The sequence below is a fragment of the Leptidea sinapis genome, chromosome 20, assembly GCF_905404315.1.
Source record: "Leptidea sinapis chromosome 20, ilLepSina1.1, whole genome shotgun sequence".
Taxonomy (NCBI): domain Eukaryota; kingdom Metazoa; phylum Arthropoda; class Insecta; order Lepidoptera; family Pieridae; genus Leptidea; species Leptidea sinapis.
Window position 1 is genome coordinate 1,728,327 of NC_066284.1, and position 24,699 is coordinate 1,753,025.

Here is a 24,699-nt window from a genome sequence, read left to right on the forward strand (position 1 = left end):
CTGTGATCAAAGCTTTATGGCGGTAATTCAAAGTTCTTTATTTGCCAGAAACATTCACAAGTGAAGTTGTTACAAATTTAAGAGTAGGCACATGTTTCGTCTTGACAGACATGCAAATATATCGTTTCGTTTCGGTTTCGTTTTATAATACTATAATAACCTAACACAATCAATAATTACTGCTACATTTAATTTGAACAACAGCTATACCTAAAAGACAATATACAATTACAATAATTAAAGAACTGTTGAGAGATAATGTAGTAAAAATAATTACAAAAATTATAATCTAAGCAATTTGTTAGGTTTTTAAAGTGAATACCCCCACTTCTGGGAATAATACACAAATAAAATTTGAAAACAAAATTTTATGAACGATGCGGGACTCGGATCACGACGACCTCTCGCGTTCCGTGCCAGTGCTCTGCCAACTGAGCTAACCGTTCGAGTGACGTATCGTCATAAAATCTTGTATACTTTGTTGAACTCTCAGGTTGTGGCTTCATCTACAACCTGAGAGTTGAACAAAGCAAATTGTTTTCAAATTTTATTTGTGTAAAAATTATTACAATAAAAACTAAATGAATGAAATTCATAAAAGTAATATGTCGAAGTGAGTGCAACCTGTGCACACATTCACTAGTGTAGGGAACAATGAACGAGCGATGCAGTCGGATCACCGGCGCCATCTTTATCGACCGCTGCACCGGCCGGTCACCCGGGACAGTCACTCCGTAGCAGTTTCCCAGCATTATGCAATAGGTATTACGCAAGCAGCGTTATAAGCCACCATACTGTGTAAAGAGCTTCCGCGTTTTTTTCAGGTTGAAACGACATGATTTGAAGGTATCAAATAATGTGCGCACGAATCGTCTAAATAAATTTGATGCGAAAAGGCTACATGGGACAAATTTATTTAAAATTTTCTCAGATATCTTACAAGCCAAACTTCTTAAGAAAATGGAAGCGAAATATAATTTATGTATAAAAAAAATTATGACCGATGCGGGACTTGAACCCGCGACCTCTCGCGTTCCATGCGAGCGCTCTTCCACTGAGCCAAGCGCTCGAATGACGTATCGTTGACAAATCTTGCATCTCTTGTAAATCCTGTAGAGTGTAGATGAAGCTACAACCTGAGAGTTGAACAAGACGTACAAGATTTATCAACGTTACGTCACTAGAACGGTTGGTTCAGTGAACGCGAGAGTTTCGAGTCCCGCGTCTTTCATAAATTTTGTTTTCAAATTTAATTTGTGTAATTTATCCCAGAAGTGAGGGTTATCACTTTAGAAAAAAATAAAAAATTGTTTCGATTCCTCAAGAATAATTATAATAAGGACACAATTTAGATTTCTCGAAAAGACCTTGGTTATATTATATACTTTTTTTTCTTTCTCGCTTTGCTATATTTGTTTTATCTCGAGTAGATTTTTTTATTTTATTGTTTTGCCTATATAATATAAAATCACTTGTCAATGTTTTGTGCTTAATTACCTATCTAAATAATTACCTATCTATCTATATAATATAAAATCACTTGCCAATGTTTTGTGCTTAATTACCTAGCTAATAAGATATGTTATGTGCTGTAGATTTTATGAAATAAGTAAATAATCATCATCATCAGCCGGAAAACTTCCACTGCTGGACAAAGGCCTCCCCCAAAAATTTCCACGACGATCGGTCCTGCGCTGCCCTTATCCAACGTATTCCGGCGATCTTAACCAGATTGTCGGTCCATCTTCCATATCCAGATATAGAAAACAATAATTATAAACAATAATTCAACCAGCTCTGGAACCTTAATAATATCATAACACTTGTTAGAAGTTCGGCTACAACCTATTCTAGTCAAATTTTATTGTGTAACAGCTCTCTCCCCGTGTTTTCTTTGAATTTTTGATGCCCCGTTTAGATCATTTTAGTTGAGTTGCGACCTCATTCTATCTGTCCGACGATGTTTTCCAGATTAAAATAATATTTTGTGTTGCCACAAATGCTGATTGTGCAAACACGTACACAAATGCCGAACTCCAACAATTACGCAAATTGTGAACCATTCACAGAAACATTAATATTACACTCGCAGTTATGATTTGTATACTAATATTATAATGACTTGCATATTTTTAGCGTAGATACTAATAATAACAAGTGAGTTATATTACGTCAAGTTACGGCCGTTCCCAATATACTATCTATAGATAGAGATAAATTACTACCTTCTACTGTCAATAATCTGAAGCTATCCCATTATACCCGATATGTCATTCTTCTCGGCTTATATTGGGACGCGTGAATTGCAATTTCCATACAAACTTCTATCGCTGGTAAGCTATACGCCCTCCCGTTGACAGACAGCGTGTACGGATAAGGTGAGTTGCCGTCGATAAGTTTATTCGGACAGAAAAGTCAACGACAGTTACGATTTTTATCTCAAGTACGCCACAAACCGGAGATAGGCTGAATATTGGGAACGGCCGTCAAACAATATGGTCAAATTTTAAGTAAAGGCATTTAGTGAGTATTGCATAATATATGCAATACTCACTAATAGTAGTAGATGAACATTATTTTTTGTTATTTGGTAGAGATCTCGTGACAGGCATTGTCGTCGTCTTGTGGTGGCGACGTGGAGCGGGTCGTTCCTTTCCCTAAAATATGGTCGATGGCGATACGTCATGCTCGTGAACGGGCTCTACTTGTGGTGGCTGGATGATTCTTCCATAAAATTTCAGGTTGTGACTTAATCTACAGGATCTACTTTACCGTTGATAACCTACTCAACCCCAATATTTGCATATTAGGACATTGACTTGAGATGTCGCTCTTTCAAATCTAAACAGTTGAGAGTTGAACAAAGACATATCATGATGAACTTTACGTCACTCGAACGATTGACCCTGTGGAAGAGCGCGGAACTCGAGAGCTCGCGGGTTCGAGTCCCACATCGTTCATAAATTTTGTTTTTAAGTTTAATTTGTGTAATTAATCCCAAAAGTAAGGATTATCACTTAAAAATAATAAATTGTTTGGAACCTTTAATCAATCTTGTACCGAAACTCAACATGGTCCTAATACACATCAAAACCTTCTTTTTTAAACCAAATTCTACCAAAGATATCGTTAGTCAGCCCTAAAATTAAAACAACCTGTTATTGGAAAAGTTAATAATATTATTTCTATTTAAAAGTTAATAAAATATTATTTATATGATGAATTTTGATTTTTTTGATTTGTTCCTTTAGAATTCTTTTTGATGTCATTTCTTATACTACTAGATACTACTACCGCTTCGGAAACAAATGGCGCTCTGAGAGAGAAGAAGCGGCGCAAGAAACTCTCCCAGCATTCTTTTTTTTGCGCTCTTTTCAATAAATATTTTTTGCGCTCTTTTCAATAAAAATATATAAATAAATAAATAGTTGTCTTGTACCCATAGTACAGGCTATGCCTAGTTTCGGGCAAGATGATTTGTATAAAAGTGTGTCAATATTATTATACTATACGAAAAACCGTATATGTACTATATTTACACAAATTTTACAAACCATATTATACTGATCCGTCTCGTCATAAACATGTCGAAATTATTCCTTATCATGTACCAGCTACTGTTCGTAGCTAAGGGACAATAAATCGTTCCTTGCATAATACGAATTACAAATACAAGCCGCGATATTATTGGCTAGTCGAGCCCGATCGATACTAAAGCACTAGAAAACCCACCCCAGCTCAGACTTGAGGATCGAAAACCAAAGAGGGTGGGGCATTATTACGTTCAATGTTGATTCATTTTTAAACGGAAAGTTCGTACTTGCGCTATGATATTCTATAATTCTAATACTAGCTGACCCAGCAAACGTTGTATTGCCGATATTAAAATCGCGATACAAAAGTAAATGTTGATCGTAGATGGGTGAAAATTTGAAGTTGTATGTACTTTTTAATGCTGACTCATAATCAAACAAATTTAAAAAAAAAAATAAAAAATAAATTTTGACGTGGACCACCCTTAACATTTAGGGGGATGAAAAATAGATCCCATCCTCAGACCTACCCAATATGCACTCAAAATTACATGAGAATCGGCCAAGCCGTTTCGAAGGAGTTTAACTACAAACACCGCGACATGAGAATTTTATATATTAGAAGATATATAAATCCAGTGTCGTGATGTTTGTTCCCAGTAAACTGCTAAACTAATTTATTATTTATTTATACTATTAGTCATTTACAGAAAGAATCTAAAAACCTAATATAGTCCCGCAAAACTGCTTGGACAGTTTGTCTGCAGGATCAAGTTTCTTGTTATACATTAATGCTTATTAGAACATTGATTTTATAAAGTGTAATTAACAAATATTGATAAAAAATATAATAAAAAAATCATTTTTTTATTAAAAGGCAGTGTTGACAATAAATATTTCTTAAGTTTAGTTTTAAATTTTCTTTTACTGGTTTCTAGTCGGATGTCCTCAGGCAAGCTGTTTAATAGACAAGGTAGGCGTTTTTTTCAAATGAACGGATTTTAATAGGGATTACTTCATGGAGTACAGTTTAGTCCAACTTGAGAGATAGCATAGTTTTTATTTCGATTTGGAACCCATAATTATTTCAATTTCCAATATTTGTTTTGTATGGACATATTTTCTATGAGAGAATTTATTGACGCACGGTTTGACAGCTGTTCTGCTGTGAAACAATTTCATTATAACAACAGGAAGCATATTTTACGAAATAATTATTGATGCTATGAAATACTATTGACAAATTTATAAAAAACAGTATTTTATTTATTATGTACAGAACAACGTCGGTCGGGTCAGCTAGTTTTTTCAGTTTCAAATGTTTTCGTCATGCACACGATAATTATTTTTTTTATTACGTAGGAGGACAATCGAGAGTAGGAGGAAACGATTAATAAATTTCATTCTTAAATCCAATAACTACTAACCAACATCTTGTAACCCTAGATTTACGTAAAATTATTATGATTAATAAATTTTGAGGCTATTCAGTTAAATGATGAAAAAATAATGTTACATTATTAGTTAATGGATGACTGACATTATACGATATGTGAATTAACATAATTAACGCATTTTATCAAAATAAAATAATGCGATTATGCAAGTTAAAATATGTTTAAAATCTCTCATTATTAAAACGTTTTGATTCGATTGTGATTTAATTACAAATACTTTTCAGACTTTTCCCTGTAATTGTAGTATAAGACAGTATTATTTGCCAGATTTCATAGTTCCAGGTCAACGGAAAATATTCTACAAATTTTGACTCCCTTGAAATTGTTTAAATAAACTTTTTTAGCGGCATAAACAGTCGTATCTTTTTTTACGTTACATTAGAAGTTTAAGTTTTGCACAGCTTCAAAAGACTGTAGACTTTACTATATATAGTTATATATAGTTTTATTTTCAACTCGATACTTCCACGCATTCCCGAGATAAAAGGTCTCGACAGATAGACAGAGAGACGCGGGACGTAAAGAACACTTTAAAAACACGCTTTAATTGAAAACCTAACTAGAACGTAGAAAATATTTATCAATAAGGATAAAACAAGAAATAAGTAGTGATTAACAACAAAAAATATATTATTTAAAAAAATGTAGAGCCCTTTTTTCAATATTTTCAAAAAGACTACTTATACCAATGTCTGTCAATAAAATATAACAATTGTTATTCTTTCATCATTTTTCGTTTTATGGAAGAGGATGACAAGACCAGGTGACCCACCTGGTGGTAAGTGATCACCGCAGCCAACACTCTCTTGTACCACCAGAGGAATCACAAGTTGTCCATCTTATAAAGAGTCCAAGAAACGTACATATGGATTCTAAAACGCATTAGTACATGGCGGGTGAGGATCGAACCGTGGTCTCCGTGGTGAGAGTCAACAGTTCAACGTATTACAGCTGACCCAGCAAACGTATTGCCGAAATTAAAATCGCGATACAAAAGTAACTGTTGATCGTAGATGGATGAAAATTTGAAGTTGTATGTATTTTTTAATGCTGACTCATAATCAAATTTAAAAAAATGTCAAAAAAAAAAAAAGGAGTTTAACTACAAACACCGCGACATGAGAATTTTATATATTAGATATATTTTTGTTAGTTGAAATAAACCAGCTCTTTTATAACATTAGCGTTATTAGATTCTTCAGTGCAAATAAAAATGTACCTTCAGAAGGCAAGAACATAATATAAGCCAAAATTAGGGTTGACACTTTCCTTTCACAGCCCCTTTCGGCTCCCGCCCTGCAAGCACTGTAAGCAAGTTGAAACATGACACAAGACACACATACTCCCATTGTGAAGCCTTAGCCATCACTAAATATGTATGTAATTCAATCATTTACTTCCTTGACGATTTTCGCCAAACAGCTTCCAAACCGGTACAAAAAAAATATTAACAATTCAAATTATGATTCGACTCAGTCCAAAGAGAAGATAAATATTCAAAAATTGATTTACCTAATCCTTAATGATATCAGCAACATATTATGAACACATCTGTGACTTAGACTTGGGTGAAAAAACTAGAGTAAATAGGTAAGTATTTCCACTTCACGTTAATTAACTTATTAATGAAATTTAGTAGGGGAGATAACTTTTTAATGATACGTCATACAATAATAGTTTAAAATACTAAAAAACACGCTTTCTATAGAAAACCGAACTAAAAGCGATAGATGAAATTTACTAATATATAAAAATCGTGTAAAAATTAACGTTTTGTACAAATTTTGAAACTTAGCTGTAATTCACTGAAGAAACAGCTCTTTCAAATCAGTGACTTTTTAAAAGGGCCTTTGTAACTTCAGAACAATGATGCACTAATGTCATTATATCTAAATATAGAACTGCATTTGTTATATATAAGAGAGGGCAAACGGGCAAAAGGCTAGGTAAAGGTGAGGTAACTGATGAAGCCCATGGACATTCGACATTTTAAGCTACTTTTAAAAATATGAAGTTTTTTCTTTAGATCCTTATCACAAAATCTGGCATCCCTAAAGATATTGATCGGGGCTTGAACAAAAATTGTATTATTATGTAGCTCTATCGAGTTGACTCTATTGAGTGTCGTAAAAGTTCGGCGAAGCTCTGGGCCGTACGAGCGTGGCTTATGTAACGAGTCTTACGTAAGTCTGCGTCTGGCAAGCACAACCCCTATTCGATAGATGTTTAAACTCTTGCCTAAGTTATTATTTCTTATTGCTAGGATTATACTGTATTTATTTCAAACCCAAGAATTTACAAAGTCAGGTCGCATTTAAATGCATAAATTGATGCCTACAGTAACTTTAATACTAATTTACTGTTTCCGGAGCTTATTACATAAGTGTATTTTTAAGTTGCATACAATTGTAACTGACAGGTGGTGCAATTTTAATACTAATATAACAAATTAATTTCAGATTGTTGATCTTCAATTTCCGTAATCAGTTTTATTTTTATGAAAATAAGGTCGAGACGAGTAGGACGTTAAGCTGATGGTAATTGATACGCCCTGCCCTTTACAATGCAGTTCCGCTCAGGATCTTGAAATACCCAAATATTATGAGCGGCACTACAACTGCGCTCGTCACCTTGAGACGTAATACGTCAAGTCTCTTTTGCCCAGTAATTTCACCAGTTACGGCGCCCTTCAGACCGAAACACAGTAATGTTTACACACAACTGCTTCACGGCAGAAATAGACGCCGTTGTGGTACCCAAAATCTAGCCGGCTTCCTGTGCAAAGGAGCCTCCCACTGGTAAAATATATTCTATAAACCCAAGATTTGAGGGTTTCATGAAAATGAAATAGAATAAAGATTCAGGAAACTCAACATCGCTTAGGGCGAACGAAATCCTTCGAAAAAACAGGTAATTTTTGCCGGCACTAATTTATCGTCTCTTGGCGTAGATTTAAATGAGAAATTGCCATCTCGAACTGTAGAAGCAAAAAATGCGTTATTATCTGGTAATTGGTATGCAGCGAAATATTCAACATATTTTACCGTAGGCAAAGGGACGAATAAGACACCTTCTTCCATTTCCTTTTCTACCTTCAATTATAAAATAACTAGCCGTTCCCGGTCGCTTTGCTGGACGAATTTTAAAAGGGATTAAAAAAATAGCCATAAACCATCTAGGATAAATTTCGCATCGAATGATGGTAGTTTCATGTGGATACGATCAGTGGTTTAGGCGTGATTGAGCCTCAAACAATGACTACTTTCATTATATATATTCATATATACGTTTACGGTTTAAACACTTAAACATCACTTATCAACATAACTTTGTCGTATCATATTGTCACAAATTTCCAGTCTAAGAGGAATAACGACTTAGCAAATTTTAATCTACTTTCGCGACGTCCACAAAAAGCGCTTCTAATGTACTTTTTTATAGGATTCAGGTCATTATTGTGAACAGAAATTAAAATCTCGGCGCCTAATCGAGTCCATTATCCATTATCATTAACACAATCGCTTAACGGGCGAAATCTTTTGATTGTCGTGCTTCCCGTATCTGTGAGGAAATCTTCTGTCACCAGAACTTTTGTTTTATTAGAGGGAACAAATGGGTGATCGGTTCACCGTTGAAGTGGGAGTAAGCTCTAAGCTTACTAAGGGACGAGACGAGCTGGACGTTCAGCTGATGGTAATTGATACGCCATGGCCGTTACAATGCAGTGCCGCTCAGAATATTTGGGTTGTTAATGTTAAGTCTCATTTGCCCAGTAATTTCACTAGATACGGCGTCCTTCAGACCGAAACAGAGTAATGTTTACACATTACTGCTTCACGGCAGAAATAGGCGCCGTTGTGGTACCCAAAATCTAGCCGGCATCCTGTGCAAAGGAGCCTCCCACTGGTGACTACTATATACTTCAGCTTAATTAATATGTTTACGTTGCTAAGAACATAGCACAATAAAAAATGTACTGTCTTTAGATATCTCGTTATTGATTGACAACCAGTGCAATTGTAATATAAAATATTATGCAGCGTGGTAATTGAGTCGCCTACATAGGTTGATAAGCCTTTACATTGTAAATAAGATATTTCAAGCTGTAGTAATTATCTGCGACAAACTAGCTGGAAGACCTATATGAGTTATATTACGAGAATATAAAGTTTTAGCAAAGTCAAAGTTTTTATTCGCATAAACATGTTAGATTGATGTTACATAAATATTATAAAGTACATGTTTGCCACATTTATGAAAATACATTTTTAAATCATTAGTTACAATAATATCAATTTAACAAAAAAATATAGTATATAGTCAAGTTTTTAATCTAAAATATTAGTTTAATCAGCTAATGAATATAAGCAGTTTTTACTAAGGTATATTTTCAATTTAGATGAGAAATTCCTATTTGACGATACCTCTCTTATTATCTTTGGGGTGTGATTATAGATTTTTATGCACATACAAAAACAGTTTCTCTGAAATAATGTAGTTCTACAGCAAGGTACTTGTAGTTTGTACCTGGATGGGAAAAGAGAAGTGTTTTCATGGTTACTGAATTCGGTAAATTTTTTTCGAACAAACATACAGCACTCAAATATATATAATTCAAGAATTGTTAATAGGTTATATTTTTTTAAATACGGGTCTGCCGCTTTCAAGGGGTCCTTTTCTCGCTGCAGCCCTCAAACATTTTTTTTGCGCTATTAAGACTCTATTTATTACTGCCGAGTTACCCCATATTATGATACCATAGCATATCTTGAAAGAAATGCATATTCCAATTTGGGCTAAAAATGTGTACAGCAATATTTTTATCGGGGTTTTATGTAACTAACATCAATTATAGAAATAAAATTAACCGAATAAATTGCTTCATTATTAATTCCTGAAACTAGTTAAAGACTTAGTATTCATAGCAAAAATGTGCATATTCCTATCCAACTAGAGTACTTTCTCATACTTATATTTTTTTCTGTATAATGAACATTTATACACGACGTTACAATCTTTTTTGGAACCAATAAATTTCTGACACATGCTTATAGTTTTAAATTTGGCGAAGCCTTAATACAAGGATATAGTTTATTCGTAAAATATACTCTTTTTTAGAGATGACACGTACAAGTGTGCTAAATGTTTGACATCATCACACATCATCATTGAAAGACTGACGAATTTACGAATCATTCAGCTGCATTTAGAAAATCAGCAGATCTGAAAGTGTTCCGCGCCCTTGGAGCAGTTTCCTCTCCACTCAAGATTGTAGTTAGCATGCACGAATAGCCACCTGAAATTAATACCCCAACTAGAATATAATAAGAAATTAAAGGTTCCAACAGGACGTTCTGAAAAGTATCTCGTAATGAATCTCTGAAATTGACTAGCTGATCCTACATGCATTGTTCTGTTCATAATAAAAAAATATACTTGCGGGTGGAATTTCGTAAAATCCGTTATTAGCTGACCTCTACTCGGTGAGTATTCTTACCAAATTTCAAGTCTCTACGCCTTATAGTTCCAGAAATATCGTGATGAGTCAATATACAGGTGGAAATCTAAGACAATCAATTTTGTCATCAATACAATAATATTAAAACAACACTACACAATTTAATACATAATTTTCCATTATTAAGTGATCAATTAAGTTTAAGTTTCAACCACACCAAAGAAACTTACAACTCTGTTCTAGTTAGCTTAAAGTTTCCCATGAACCATTACAACTCAGCATCCACATCTATAGAGTAAACAAAAAAGTCTTGACTACAATATTAATGACAGATAATAAAAAATTTACTCACAAAGATTTCCTTAGCGTACAATAAATAATGGCACAATAAAGATTATCTTGGGGATCTAACCAAGTGTTGGAGAGGAATAAAGTTGATAGAGATTAGTATAATTTTGTGGCTGCGCTCAGCAATTTAATGACTCTATGTACGAGGGGAGGTCAAAAAGTTCGCGGAATGACTGGGAAAAAAGATGAAATGATACATTATGTTATTTTTCCTTTTCAATATATTCCCCCTTAACACGAATACATTTTTGGGATCTGGCATATAACTTATTAATACCGTCGAAAAAATAGGTTTTGTCTTGGGCGTCAAAATACGCCGAAATCGCCGACTTGACTTCATCATCGTCTCTAAATTTTTTTCCACGCAGCTCTTTCTTCATCTTTGGGAATAAATAAAAATCGCTAGGGGCCAGGTCTGGACTGTAGGGTGGATGGCGTAGTTGTTCAAAACCGCATCGATGAATGGCAGCCGTCGCAACATGACTCGTGTGAACGGGCGCGTTGTCGTGCAAAAGGAGTACACCTTTTGTCAGTTTTCCTCTTCTTTTTTCTTTAATAGCTTCTTTTAATCGGTCCAATAGGGAAGCGTAGTACTCTCCCGTTATAGAAACACCACGTTCTTTATAATCGATCAAAAGAATACCTTCAGTATCCCAAAAAATAGTCGCCATGATCTTTCCGGCCGATTGCGACACTTTAAATTTTTTTGGGGGTGGTGTGCCTTTTTTGTGCCACTGCATCGACTCCTGCTTTGACTCAGGCTCATAGTGGTGAACCCAAGTTTCATCACCGGTTACAATTCGGGCCATAATTTCTTCCCTAACTTCTCCACAGCGGTCCAAATACTCGCGGGAACAGTTGACGCGCTCACGTTTTTGCAGCGGCGTGAGCATTCTCGGGACCCACCTTGAACACACTTTACTCATGCCAAGATGTTGATGAAGAATATTTAAAATTGTGGTTTCTGATACTCCAACTGATGCTGCAAGTTGTTTCTTCTTCAACCTTCCGTCTTCCAATACAAGTTTTTCAACTTTTTCAATGATTTCCGGCGTAGTGGCCTCAATGGGCCGTCCAGGTCGAGGATCATCTTCAATTGACTCCCTTCCTTGCTTGAAAAGGCCGTGCCATTTGTAAATCATGGTTTTACCAGGAGCAGAGTCTCCGTAAACAGCTAACATCTCTTGCAAAATAGTTTGAGGCGTTTTTCCTTGTTTGGTGAGGAACTTTACGACGGCGCGATGTTCAATTTTCTCCATAGTGGCTAGTTTGTTCCCGATTTACTTGTTCACTCGTTTGTAACTCGAAAGCTAATGACCCAATTAGGCTAGAAATTGGCATATATAGTAATTATGAGTTACTCAAGTAGCGGCTACCTGGAGGAGCGACCTCACCCCCGCCAACCCCGCCATTCCGCGAACTTTTTGACCGCCCCTCGTATTTACAGTACTAACGTTTGCGACGCGACTTTGCATGTAGAATTTTTAATAAAGTATTGGCCAAATGGGCCTATACAATACATGGCAAATGATAGCTGTAACATTAGTATAAGTTTTTATAGAACATACACATTGAAGGCGCAGAATTGAACTTCAATGAGTTCTCCAAGTATCTTAGAAGCCTTTTTAAGTTGAAGGGGAGGAGAGGGAGGCATGTGGATCACATACTTCTTCTCAGGTCCAAGTTATCTAACTTCAACTTTAAATAAGTAATTTAAAAATCCTATTACGAATTAATATATTTGAACTTCGTAGTGAGGGATCACCGCTCACATGCAGTTTACAACACCACAGCGTCACCTACACTATATATCTCCCTAAATTACAATTTCTTTTACTTCGAACAGAATTAAGATCACAAACTGAGGCCAAGAGATGCAATTCCCACGTCACCGTATCAATATTCTTCTACATTGGAATCGACGAAAAGCTTTACTCTCCCAACTGATTTAGCTATGTTTCATTTCCATATAATTATGATCAAATTCCGAAATATCAACAGCACTAAACTTTTTTGCCTTTAGTCTACTGCCACGCAATTTGCCAGGCAGACCATATTACCACTCCCGTCACTGACCGAAAAACGTATCTCCAGCTTTTTTTATGAAATAAGTAATGAGACGAGCAGGACGTTCCGCTGATGGTAATTGATACGCCCTGCCCATTACAATGAAGTGCCGCTCAAGATTATTAAAAAAACCAAAATATCTGAGCGACAATACAACTGCGCTCGTCACCTTGAGACATAAGATGTCAAGTCTCATTTGCCCAGTAATTTCACTAGCTACAGCGCCCTTCAGACCGATACACGATAATGCTTACACATTACTGCTTCACGGTAGAAATAGTCGCCGTTGTGGTACCGATAATTAAGCCGCAATCCGGTGCAAAGGAATCTCCAAGTGGTAGTAAGTAAGCTGTAGTATTTATTTTATATCAGATGTCCATGGGGTATTTATTCAAGTGCTAGCAAGCTAACATACAAAAAAAACTGCAAACGGACAAAGTCGCGGCCATCTAGTGTAGCACATAACGAGCGCTAGGGTCCACACATCATTTGTTGCCACCCACGAGCGTCTCTAAGGACACGGTCTCATTTTCCACATCCGACGGGAAGTGCGGCCGCTTGCGTCAGCGAGACCTTACGAGACGACGACTCAGACACCTATTACATAGAACTACTTGATCATAATCCATTCATCTTGCAGCACCTTGCTTATTTTATAACTAGTCAGGACATAAATACTTCCAATTTTGTATTAATTAAAACTCCAATCCTTTCAACTTCGAGCTTTTGATGCCATCTCACATAATATTATAGAGCTTAATATCAAATTACAATAATGAAATTGTGTTGAACAAGGGATTATTAATCGCAGTGTTTGCCTTGCACAAAGTGGATATGTAGTGGTCTGTTATTTTCAAAATTTTCCAAAAGCGATCGAAATATATTATATTAACATATCCTCTGGCGTAGACCATAGAAATGGGGGCGGCTGCGTGCTGCTAGAAATGAAAAGGCTGTTAAGGCCTGAATCTGTCGAAATCATTTGAGGAAACAAAAAAAAATTATCGCAAGAACTACAGATTCCCGCAAGGAATCATCAAAGAAAAAGTAACGCTTGGTGTTTATCGTCGATATACATAACATGTCTTTAATGAATCCCCACAGTTAAACTGAGTAGCTCTACCAACAACTACTGAAACAACATCTACAACTGATGAAGATGTAGTGAACATCTTAATTAACTCCCTCTGCTCTCAAAAATAGCACTATCAGAAGAAAAATTGCCCATTTTGATACAAGTGCAGAAAGTATGTCATTCTTTCACGAATCCCAGGCGCGAATCGACAATAGGGACGAGTTCAAATGACAATTTGCGAAAAAAATACAACAACGAAACGAAATCTACGAAAAACAGTTTAATTCTTGGGCAAGTAGTTAATAATTACAGTTCGAACAATTGCTGAGGAATAAAGTTGAAAAACACCAATTCCTTATAACTAGAGACCGGATTATATGATTATATCATATTGCATATGCTTTTGCATAATTAGTACCTTTTCAGCGGTAGTTGCATATTTTAGAAAAAAAAATAATATTTATCCATTTTTACGCTCGATCTCGCTCATCGTTCGATGCTTTTCATACATTGCACCCAAATTTAAATTCTGCCTAGTAACCTCAGTAGACGTAGAAAGCTCCTTTTCCGCTTACAAAAATTTACTAAGCGATCGTAGACACAATTTGTCTACAGAACATTTAGAACAGTACATATGGTGCTCCCACATTGCCGTTAGAAAATGTTTAATAACGTTAGTAAACATTTGTTAGCAAACATTTAATCACAAATAAATTTTCATGTTAGAAAATGTTTAGTAATGTTAGTAAAATGTGTTATCTTTTGTTTGTAAACATTTTATAAGGGTGATGGCGGGATAGGCGGTGCGGTGCGGTGGGGGTTAGAGTACGCAGGTCGCTGCGCGTGGTGTCTCGCTTGTCAGTTCCTTTGTGTCAGCGTGCATCGCTGTGCGTGTGTATTAGTGGTTGCGCGTGCGCCAAGCAATAAAATATGTCCGGTAATTGGAATAACGATGATGTTTACAAACTGATTGAAATGTTTCAAGCAAGAGAAGTACTATGGAACACGATGTCAGAGAGCTACAAAGACCGAAATAAAAAACACGATGCTTGGATGGAAATTGCCAGTGAATTTAATATGGATAAAAAAGTAATTGAAAAAAAGATTCGATCACTCGTAGGTCAATTTAACCGAGAATGTAAATCTAATAAATCTGGTGCAGGAGCTAATGAGTCAAGTAAATGGTTTGCATTTAAAAAACTCATGTTCCTTAAAGGCAAAAATATTCCAAGTTTAACTGTCGATGGAGGGTTGCAGGTGAGTTTTATTTTAACGTCTTTTAATAATATTTAGATGCCCAGTCCAAAAACCCTTCATTTGAAAAATATTCTGCGAATTCTTTTCTTATTTCTTTCCCATCATCTGTCAGGGATTCACATGCTTCAAGTGGTGTTAATTGCTGCTGTTCTAATCTCCATTGTCCATCGATACGTGTACCAGTTACTATGTCATCTCCATCATAGTATTGAGATGGAGCGTAAATCATGCTCGATTCAGTTTTTCTTATAAAATTATGCAGTAGCACGCATGTCATAATTAAAGTAGTAGTTTTTTCTGGATCTAATAATATTGTAGTTCGTAAAACTCTAAATCTGGCTGACAAAATCCCAAATGCGTTCTCTACTGTTCTCCTCGCACGACTCAGTCTATAACTGAAGATTCTTTCCTTAGAATTGCTATCCTGTGGTCCTGGAAAAGGTTTTAATAAGTGTTTTTGTAAAGGGAACGCATCATCTGTTACGAACACATAAGGAAGAGGTTTGTTTCTGCCTGGTAGTGAGCTGTCACTGGGTATTTTTAAACTATTGTCGTTAATTTTATTTCGAAATTTTGTGTTTGCGAAAACTCCGCCATCACTTATGCGTCCTTGGCAGCCAATATTCACGTACAGAAAGTTGTATTCTGCGTCCACTATCGCTAAAAGTACAACGCTGTAAAATCCTTTATAGTTGTAATATTCACTGCCGCTATCAATTGGCTTTTGTATGGCTACGTGCTTTCCATCGATACTTCCTAAGCAATTTGGGAAATTCCATTTTTCTTCAAATGAATTTGCCACGTGTAGCCACTCTTGAGGTGTTGTTGGTATCTGGAACAAAAATAGAAGATTAAGAAATAGGCGCGAAAAATAAATTTATAACTCGTTATTCTAACAAATTTTATTGGATATTTTTATTAAGTATGAAATATTAATAGAATACACTATAAAAAAATATGATTTCAGTTAAGGGTTGTTAAGTAATAGAAAAAGAAAATCGCGGTTATAGATTTTTTTACAATTTTAGCTAATTTGACGCGCCTATAACTTGAAATTATCGTTTAGTTCTATTCTTTCAGGGTAACGAAGAAAACAGAATTGCTTCAGAAAACACTCTCAGTTTGAACGAAACAGGAAATACTGTCACTGATGAAACTACGGGCACGCCTTTCGCCACCCCAAAACCATTTCGGAAAAGAAGACGGCCTGAAGTAGAACAAGATCCAACACAACAAGAAGCTGTAAATATTTTACAAAGAATGTACGAATCTAGAAAAAGCAGGGATGAAAATGACGCATTTGGAGAGTATGTCTCGATGAAACTGAAACAAATAAAAAACAGTCATGCTAAGAATACTGCTCAACATCACATTAACAATATTTTGTACAATGCGACAATGGGACAATATGATTTTCCAACAACCTTTACAGACCCAACCGCTAGTAGTTCCTGGGGATACAACTCTGAACCAAATCTATCCACTTTTTCGGAAAATAATGCTGACTGTAGCTCGAGAGGATACTACACCGCACCGAGTCCCTCGGCTTCATTTGAAACCAGTTCTTCGGATAACTCCAGGACACATACTCGTACCAGCGCAAGAACACAGAGTCCGTCTAATTTATCGGAATCAAGCCAAGATTCGACCCAATCATTAAACGATTTGTTGGAATCAATCAAAAATTAAAAAATACATGTTTGGTTTGTTAAGTATTAAAAAAATTATTAGTAAGGTAAGATAGGTACCTACCTAAAGTATGATTAGATTAGATCATATTAAAAGTAAATAAAAAAATAATTAAAAATGTTGTTTGACTTACCTGTATGTATTCCTTTAAAACCTCATTGAGAGCCTCGCACACTTCTGGTACGATAATAGATATCACTTGGTCTGACAACTTGAACACATTTCCAAGACTTTTATAACTGCTACCAGTTGCCAAAAATCTTAACGTTACCGCAAGTCTTTCCGTCACACTTACAGATTTTCTAAATGTAGTGTCTCGTTTGCCTATTTTTGCCCCAATTAAATTTTGTAGATATTCAAATTCGGAACTGTTCATTCTTATAAAATCTTTTAAGCAACCATCAATACCTAAATCCTTGAGATAGTCTGTGGCACTATATTTTCCTCTAGCTTTTAGCGTTTGGCGCATCCAATAAGAGCGCTTTTTCTTCTTTTTTAAACAAAAAATAAAAGCTATTCCAATGAGCAAATCTTCTTCCATTTTCGTGTAGACGTCCTCAGCCCTCAGAAGGCGAAACCAAACTGCGAGCCAATACTAGATGTTATAAAATGTTTAAACATTTTCCATCAATGTAGGAGCACTTATAACATGTAACAGTTTCTAACAAAGTGCAACAATTGTTAACATTTGTTAGTAAATGTTTTGGTGTTATAAAATGTTTACAAACATTTTATAACGGCAATGTGGGAGCACCAATATAAACCCTTGAGGGTTTTATTAAAAGATATGTAATCCACCACTTTTGGCGGCCATTTTGGATTTACTATGATACTTAATATATTGTTGTTTTGTCATCGGAACTAAGCGTATGTTATAAATATCGGATCATTTTAGTAACATGAAAGGGGTAAAATTTCAATCAATAAATCTGACCCAAATGCTCGAAGCTTTCGAAGTCCATTAAATATGCCAGATAAACTAACCATCCGTGATTTATCTCAACATTCTGGCGTGGCCCACCAGCCCAGCACTAATTATTTTGTATAACAAACACAGACCTCATAATTCTTAGCTTCCCAACATCACATTCCGCCAAAATGTTAACGTTAGTATATTATTTTGTAACCTAATTTTCCGGAGCGACTTCGAAGATGACTCTTGACCGACTATAGCTGAAGTATTGTAGCTCATTAGCTTCTAAAGAAAATAAACAATAGAGACGCTCAGGGTTTACACTAGGGTTGCCACACAAATTAATTTTTATATTATATAGTATGCAAATTAATATACCACGGAACTTATTCGAGAATCCTAATCGACTGAACCTACTTTGACAAGACTTTCACAGGCAGATAGCTCATGTTAAACAGAGTTGCCCAGGTTATATTTATACGAGAAACTTTTCGAGTTTCGTAGAAAGATTAACCGTCATAATGTCACGTAAAATAATTGTAACCCTAATGTATCTATTCCAATTTTTGAACTAACAATAAAATATTATAGAGATTAGATAATTGTACGTGAAATCAAAGCATTCTTTACTGTATAATGAAATAATATATGCGCAATAAATGTAATAATATATGCGCAAATCAGACTCCACATATTATGTTGAATAGTATCATTTCATGCGCAGTAGTCAAAAATATGGTTCACTGGCGAAGGGAGGGGGAAGGACATGCGCAGATCGCACCTCGCGTAAAGCGATAGTCGCGCAGTGCAATACCAGTGCAAGAGACTGTAAATATACCTATTAGATAAGCGCATTAATAGACCTTAAATTCCAACAATCTTCTGGATTTATGATACGGTCTATGCAATAAGTTACCTAAAACCAGGAGCGCGCATTGGTTTTCCAGCAAGGTAGGCACTCTAGATCTTACTAGTCATAGTTACGCTTTAGTCCGACAGTAATAGACTTTGAGGTCTAAATATTGAAGTTGTATATCGAATATGCAATCTGGAGACTGCCTACCGTAGGTATTTAAGATCCAGGGTAAGGAAAGATTTTATGAGTGGGTGTTCCATAGTTTGTTTAATGGTAATGAATTTCAGAACTAAATTAAACTAAATGAACTTTAACACTAGTACTATATTTATGTATGTTAGGAAGGTACTGACTAATTGCTTATATGGTATGCACGCTCCTGCCTAAAACCATGAAATTTGCCATTTACCGGAGGGAATGTTTTCCACTAGAATGCCGGTTAGATGCACATCACAGCGGCGCCTTTTTCTGTCGTCAAGGTCCCTGAAGTAATAAGTCCCTGCTAGATCGAATCAGAAATGAGGAGATCTGCAGGAGAACCAGTCACCGATATATCCCAAATGGTGCCTGCCACAGAAAATTTTGGATTCTCAAGAAACTTGTTGGAAGCCCGATCATCATTTCGTCCTCACATCACTTAGAGTTTCATGTGCGGCCAGAATCGAGACAGATCAATAACTATTATTGACAAGATTTAATAACGATTGAGTGTACGGATCAACTGGACATAATCATCACATCGGATGATCTTTTGCAAATCGACAGGAGACGCAGCGGCTGAAGAAAGCGGATGTGTGGAGGCAGACGGCGGAGTTGCGAAAAAAGAGTTGGAGGCACTCCGCCGAATAGTCAAATTCGACATATGTAATTGGAGAGATGGGCAAGAAGGCCTTCTAGAAGAGTTAAAAGGGATGCATAAGGATACTGTAAGGATGCTGGATGAGGTGCACAAACTTGCTGAACATTTCATATATTTTATTAGCTCCCTTTGCCAAGTTGATCATAACACATTTTTATTTGGAAAGACAAAGTCTGTCGAGTCATTTAGTAGTTTCTTCCTTTATATTTTCTCGACAAAACCAGTAAAAATCATTTTGTGGAGTGGTAGCCCTAGATATACCATTACATTATTCAATTAGTAGAAATCTCATTAGTCGGCTATCTAGTGAAAGAATCGTAGACTCTAATGTGCAGGCCACGCCCTAACACAACTAAGGTATAAACGTAGTAAGTCATAACGAACATCTTAAATTTTACTATATCAGTGAAAAGATTTTCTTTCCTCCGGAACATAACAATAATATATTTAGTATAATGTTGCTCCACTTGCATAACAATCTAGCCTTAACTTAAGTCTTAGGCTAATAAGAAATTCTACTCTAACTTAAACTGCTACATAGACTAAACGAAGAATGTGTTCATTAACACTTTCTAAATGTCTCTATAAAGGCGAAGTCACTTTGTCTTTAAATTATAAAAGCCTTATAAGATTAATTATAAGAGCCTCTTACTTTTCATTATTGTTAATCGAAATGTGTATCTTTTCTTCTACAAACCAAAGGGAAACTTATTTCCATTCTTCCGCAGTCCGTCTGTCTGTCAGCGGACTGTATTTCGTAAATCGCAATTGGCAGATTTTTTTTATGAAAATAAGGGACGAGACGAGCAGGGCGTTCAGCTGATGGTAATTGACACGCGCTGCCTTTTACGTTTCGATAGAGCCTAATGCTCTAGTGTGTGTTACAAGCTACGTCTTTCGCTCGCAATACGTGTGACACTTTGGTAGAAGATGCAGAGAGCGCTCACATCTCTACGCAACGCCAAAGAATCAAGAAGAGCGGAGATGACTTAACGCTCCGGATATCGAGGAACTAGTGCAGCAATGGTGAGCCTACGTAGCCGACATACTGTGCTACGAAGCCTACCACTAAAGCCTACTTTCTTAACCTTTATTTTAAAACCAATAATATCGTTTCACATCATTTCTACAATCGAAATATCAAAGGAAACACAGTTTTTAAAGAGCTATTATGCTTTTGGGCTAGTGAGTATTTTTCCTAGAGGTAACCTTGTACGAGCGCGTCTTGAAGTGTGTTGTGTCCTCTAATATAAATGCGGATGCCGTCAATTGGCTGGATCGTCGTTATCAAACCGCTCTAAACAACAAAATGCTTCAAATATTCGAAAAAAAAAATTAAGTACCTTATAATTGTCAAAAAAAATTCGCAGTATCCATCAATGAGTCTAGCATATTTTTACCCGATATTTTAAATTTAGTCTTTCTTCTTTGGTTGTTTTATATTCTATAAACCAAAACTTTTGGGCCGGCCCTATTTTAATGATTCTTACGTATATCGGTTTTTCTTATAACAAAGATACAAAAAAGAGTTAATGACATGTGGGCGGCTATTGTTCCCAATGATCGCCCGAATAATCTTCTCAGTTAGATACTGCATCTATGAACAAAATTTTGTGAGATTCGCAATACCTCATTTAATAGAGCTTCTATGTCAAAATATATGCCACCCCGCATCAAAATCAGTAGGTACAGATCTATTTGGTCCAGGTTCACCCCGAAACAACAGGTGAGAATATAGCCTTAGCTGTGTTTAGAGAATTCAAAATTGTTAAGTCGCCATAGAGTAAACAATGTTACAGAGCTAGTCTCACATCAGAGTCCAATCAAAGCATAGATTGATTGCTACATGTTATTAATATCATAATGTAAAAACCATAGAAGAGTATGCACAGAAAGATCTACCATAGGATAATCATTAATAATTTCTTGCAGCTTGAATGTGTTATAAGCTCCTTATGTAACATTAATATTAATCCTGCAGTTATAGAGATACTGACTATAATGCAATCCATTTTGGATGGTAAGTTTTTGACTTTGAATAAGTAATATCATATCCAGTTTTGAGTAAAATATTTGAATTTGAATTTTAACTATATTATTGATCCCTGTTAAAGTAGAACCCTACATTATTAAACCATTAACTACATGTAGAAGAATAACTTTGAATCTGAAAACATGTCTCATTGGATGGAGAAGTACTTCCACATTTATTAAGTGAAATAAATAATGGGTCTGGATCTAGATAGGAGATTTACTAGATCTTAATGAAAGGATGATATTCAGAAGTACCACATGAAAACATGGTTATCAGCAACAAATGCATATTTAAACCTATATCCCCGACAATTAGATATGCTGTGTTGCATGTGGACAAATTGATTGTACTGATGCTGTCTCCCTGAATATAATAACAACTCATATTCTTAATTCAATACAAAGATAAACTTCCAGATTAATATACCTACTTGGTGAGACAATAATATGTGTATATATGACACTACAACTTACAAGGGCATTCATAGAAAATAGGCAAAAGTTTTACTTTAAAAAAGTTTGAAAACAAAACAAGACAGGGGAGAAGTAACTGAGTAACTTACTAACTAAGAATCTTTGTCTCATAACCACTTTTTACTGCTATCTTGTGTGGCTTGCAGACAAATACTAATTGGTTTATATATCATATATCACTCCATTCATGTTTCAGGGCTTCATGTGACACTGTGATCACTTACCATTAAGTAATGCAAAAACTATTATGTGCATTTCTGATGTAACAATTTTCGCAAAAGCCCTACAAGAAATAAATGACAAGATTTATGCTCATAGCTTCTAAGGAAGCTTTGCAAGTGGTTGGAGAGTCAGTCTGGTTTAGATGTATTTGTAGAATAATTTAAATAAACCAATTCACTATTATAATAAATTAAAAAACTTCAACAATTATTTTTTCAAGTTCTGAAAAATGAAATGTACATAATATTTTAAATTTTGTACACTGTAAACCGCCTGGGTGTGGTCAATTGTACATATGATAGTACAATAAATTCAGCACTTTTTTAATGGCAGGGTGATAGTCTAATACATAACAGACGTAAGCTTGTACACAATAATGCCTTATCAATCGTTAAAATAATTAAAATAGCACTTACATCGAGAGATTCCTTAGACGCCATCGTTCACACAAATTGTTTGACGTTTAAATTTGAATTTGACATATTTTGAAAATCAATAAACAAAGCCCTTGAAATGTGAAGAATGCATGGGAATTAGGAATGTGTCAGGTGTCTAGAGAGTATATAGCAGTACCTTGGTACTAATTCATGATTATCAGTGGAAATGGTGTATCACCGAGACCTATTAGATAATTAAAAAAAAAACATTTATTTATCTGCATTCGTTACATAAAAACATGTTACGTCGTATACGCATCATAAAAATTAAATGTATGATTAAGAAGTAAAGAAAAATTATGTTTTTAAATAGATCTTTGGATTGAGAAGTAAAATATAGTAACACTATCTAATTAATCATAATTCTTGCGAAGAAAAATTAGGCAAATTAAGGGTTCCTACTGTGTCCGCATTGGTGCCAGTATTTTTGTAATTTAATGCTGAGTTGGTTTGGTTGCAATCACTTCGTTTTTTTACTAAATTTCATTTATTTTTATATTTTGTTGTATTGGTTGTATTTATTCTTGTCGTACTTTCCTAGTAAAACAATAGAAGCACAAATGAGATATAAATCTCGTGATGTCTATTTATTTTTAATTTATACTCTAATATAACGACGTGAGCTAATTACAATATTAAAGCCAGTAATTAATTAAAACAAGTTAGGACAAAAGTTACCGTTGTTAACCAATACATAGACATCTCACGACTATCCAATGATCCCTCTCACAAAAGCGCACACTAGTAATATTGTCTGACATACATCCTATACATCACAATCGGGGTTAGCTTTTAAGTAGAGCATTGAGAACAGAGAGACCTCATTATAGGTTACTCTCGGTATGGTGCGAGCCATGGTACGACGTGCCGGACTCGCAAACTGCTGACTGCGTCACGAACATTAATTATCCGGTTCGAAAATTCTACAGAACTTACCATGCAAGCTCGGCGGCTCTTCATCACCTCTAAGAACCTTGCACGTAACTATGAGCTGCTGCCGCTTACTTAGAAGATATTTCGTTGGATATATATGGGAATAGTACCGTACATACGTTTGTAAAGGCTTAAAAACCTAACAAATGCTTTTTTGTAAATTTTCAGTGTACAAGTACTTTCACGGGGACTCCATACACACATAACAGTTTCTAGCTTGCACTGCACTAAAGAACTAAATAAAAGCCGTAAGATGTGAAATCCCCAGAACTCCCAAAATAAAGCCTTATTCTATTATATAGAATTCCTGTATCAGAGCGGTAACATTATGGTTATGAAAGTTTAATTTTCAATTGGATGTGACAAATCAGGTCTTTGATAGTTTCTGAGCGACTTATTGAATCATCACCTATTTTATGATCGGAACACTATATGGTACCTACTACTTTCGACGGAAAGTCATCGTATAGCATTTGAATACTTCACTCGAACACAGCCTGCACGTCATTTTAGAAGGTAAAGTAATCATGATTTGGAGGTAATGCATCAGATTTAATCTCTGTGATGGGTTTTAGGTCATCACCATAAAACAGGCACCGCGAATTCTCAATCACCTCAGGAAGATTGCTAATCATTAGGAGAAACAGAAGAGGCGCAAGCTTCGACCTCTGACTAATCCCAGACTGCGTGTAATAAGGGCTAGACTCAAACACACCAAACCAAACTTATTGTTGACGTTACCGGAATAGTACGTGATAAGTCTTAGTCGTAAAATCCAAAATTTATCTAAAAATTATTAAGCTTGTTAAACGCTTGCCAAAACGTACGGAGAACTGGAAAATATAAATAAGAGTTGACTTCATCCTTAAAAATATTTTTTATCACACTTGACATGCGAAAAACTTGCATTAAAAAGAAGAAGAAAGCAAGTCTTGGCTGTATGGGCATGAATCTATTGTCTCTCGTACTAATAACGAAGATTAAGAAAATCAATTTGATATTTGTCATTTATTTTGTCAATAAATGTCATTTGTCATATGTCATATGTGGCAAGTTGGCAAACCGCAGGCCGGAGTCAATTGGCAAA

The 24,699-nt window shown here is 35.5% G+C and overlaps 3 protein-coding genes across 7 annotated transcripts in view; 1 reads left to right on the forward strand and 2 right to left on the reverse strand.

Annotated features, from left to right (window-relative positions):
- LOC126970233 (sodium/potassium-transporting ATPase subunit alpha) overlaps positions 1 to 22,733 on the reverse strand; it is a 78,929-nt gene extending 56,196 nt beyond the window's left edge. For 2 of the 5 annotated variants that reach the window (XM_050816023.1, XM_050816024.1), the window contains exon 1: positions 22,659 to 22,733. In XM_050816023.1, coding sequence (XP_050671980.1) covers positions 22,659 to 22,682 — 24 coding nt within the window. In that variant the 5' untranslated portion in view covers positions 22,683 to 22,733. The remainder of the gene's footprint in view (positions 1 to 22,658) is intronic. The other 3 variants (XM_050816027.1, XM_050816030.1, XM_050816022.1) reach the window with 2 other exon arrangements.
- Positions 14,573 to 17,002, forward strand: LOC126970266 (uncharacterized). Its single transcript, XM_050816095.1, has 2 exons — positions 14,573 to 15,195; positions 16,276 to 17,002. Exons 1-2 carry the CDS (start codon positions 14,869 to 14,871, stop codon positions 16,882 to 16,884), a joined length of 936 nt encoding a protein of 311 aa, XP_050672052.1. The 5' UTR covers positions 14,573 to 14,868; the 3' UTR covers positions 16,885 to 17,002.
- Positions 14,988 to 17,642, reverse strand: LOC126970252 (putative nuclease HARBI1). The gene is made up of 2 exons (XM_050816073.1): positions 17,018 to 17,642; positions 14,988 to 16,027 (listed from the first exon to the last, which is right to left on the reverse strand). The coding sequence occupies exons 1-2, from the start codon at positions 17,423 to 17,425 to the stop codon at positions 15,218 to 15,220; spliced, it is 1,218 nt and encodes a 405-aa protein (XP_050672030.1). The 5' UTR covers positions 17,426 to 17,642; the 3' UTR covers positions 14,988 to 15,217.
- Positions 22,734 to 24,699: the final 1,966 nt, after the last annotated feature.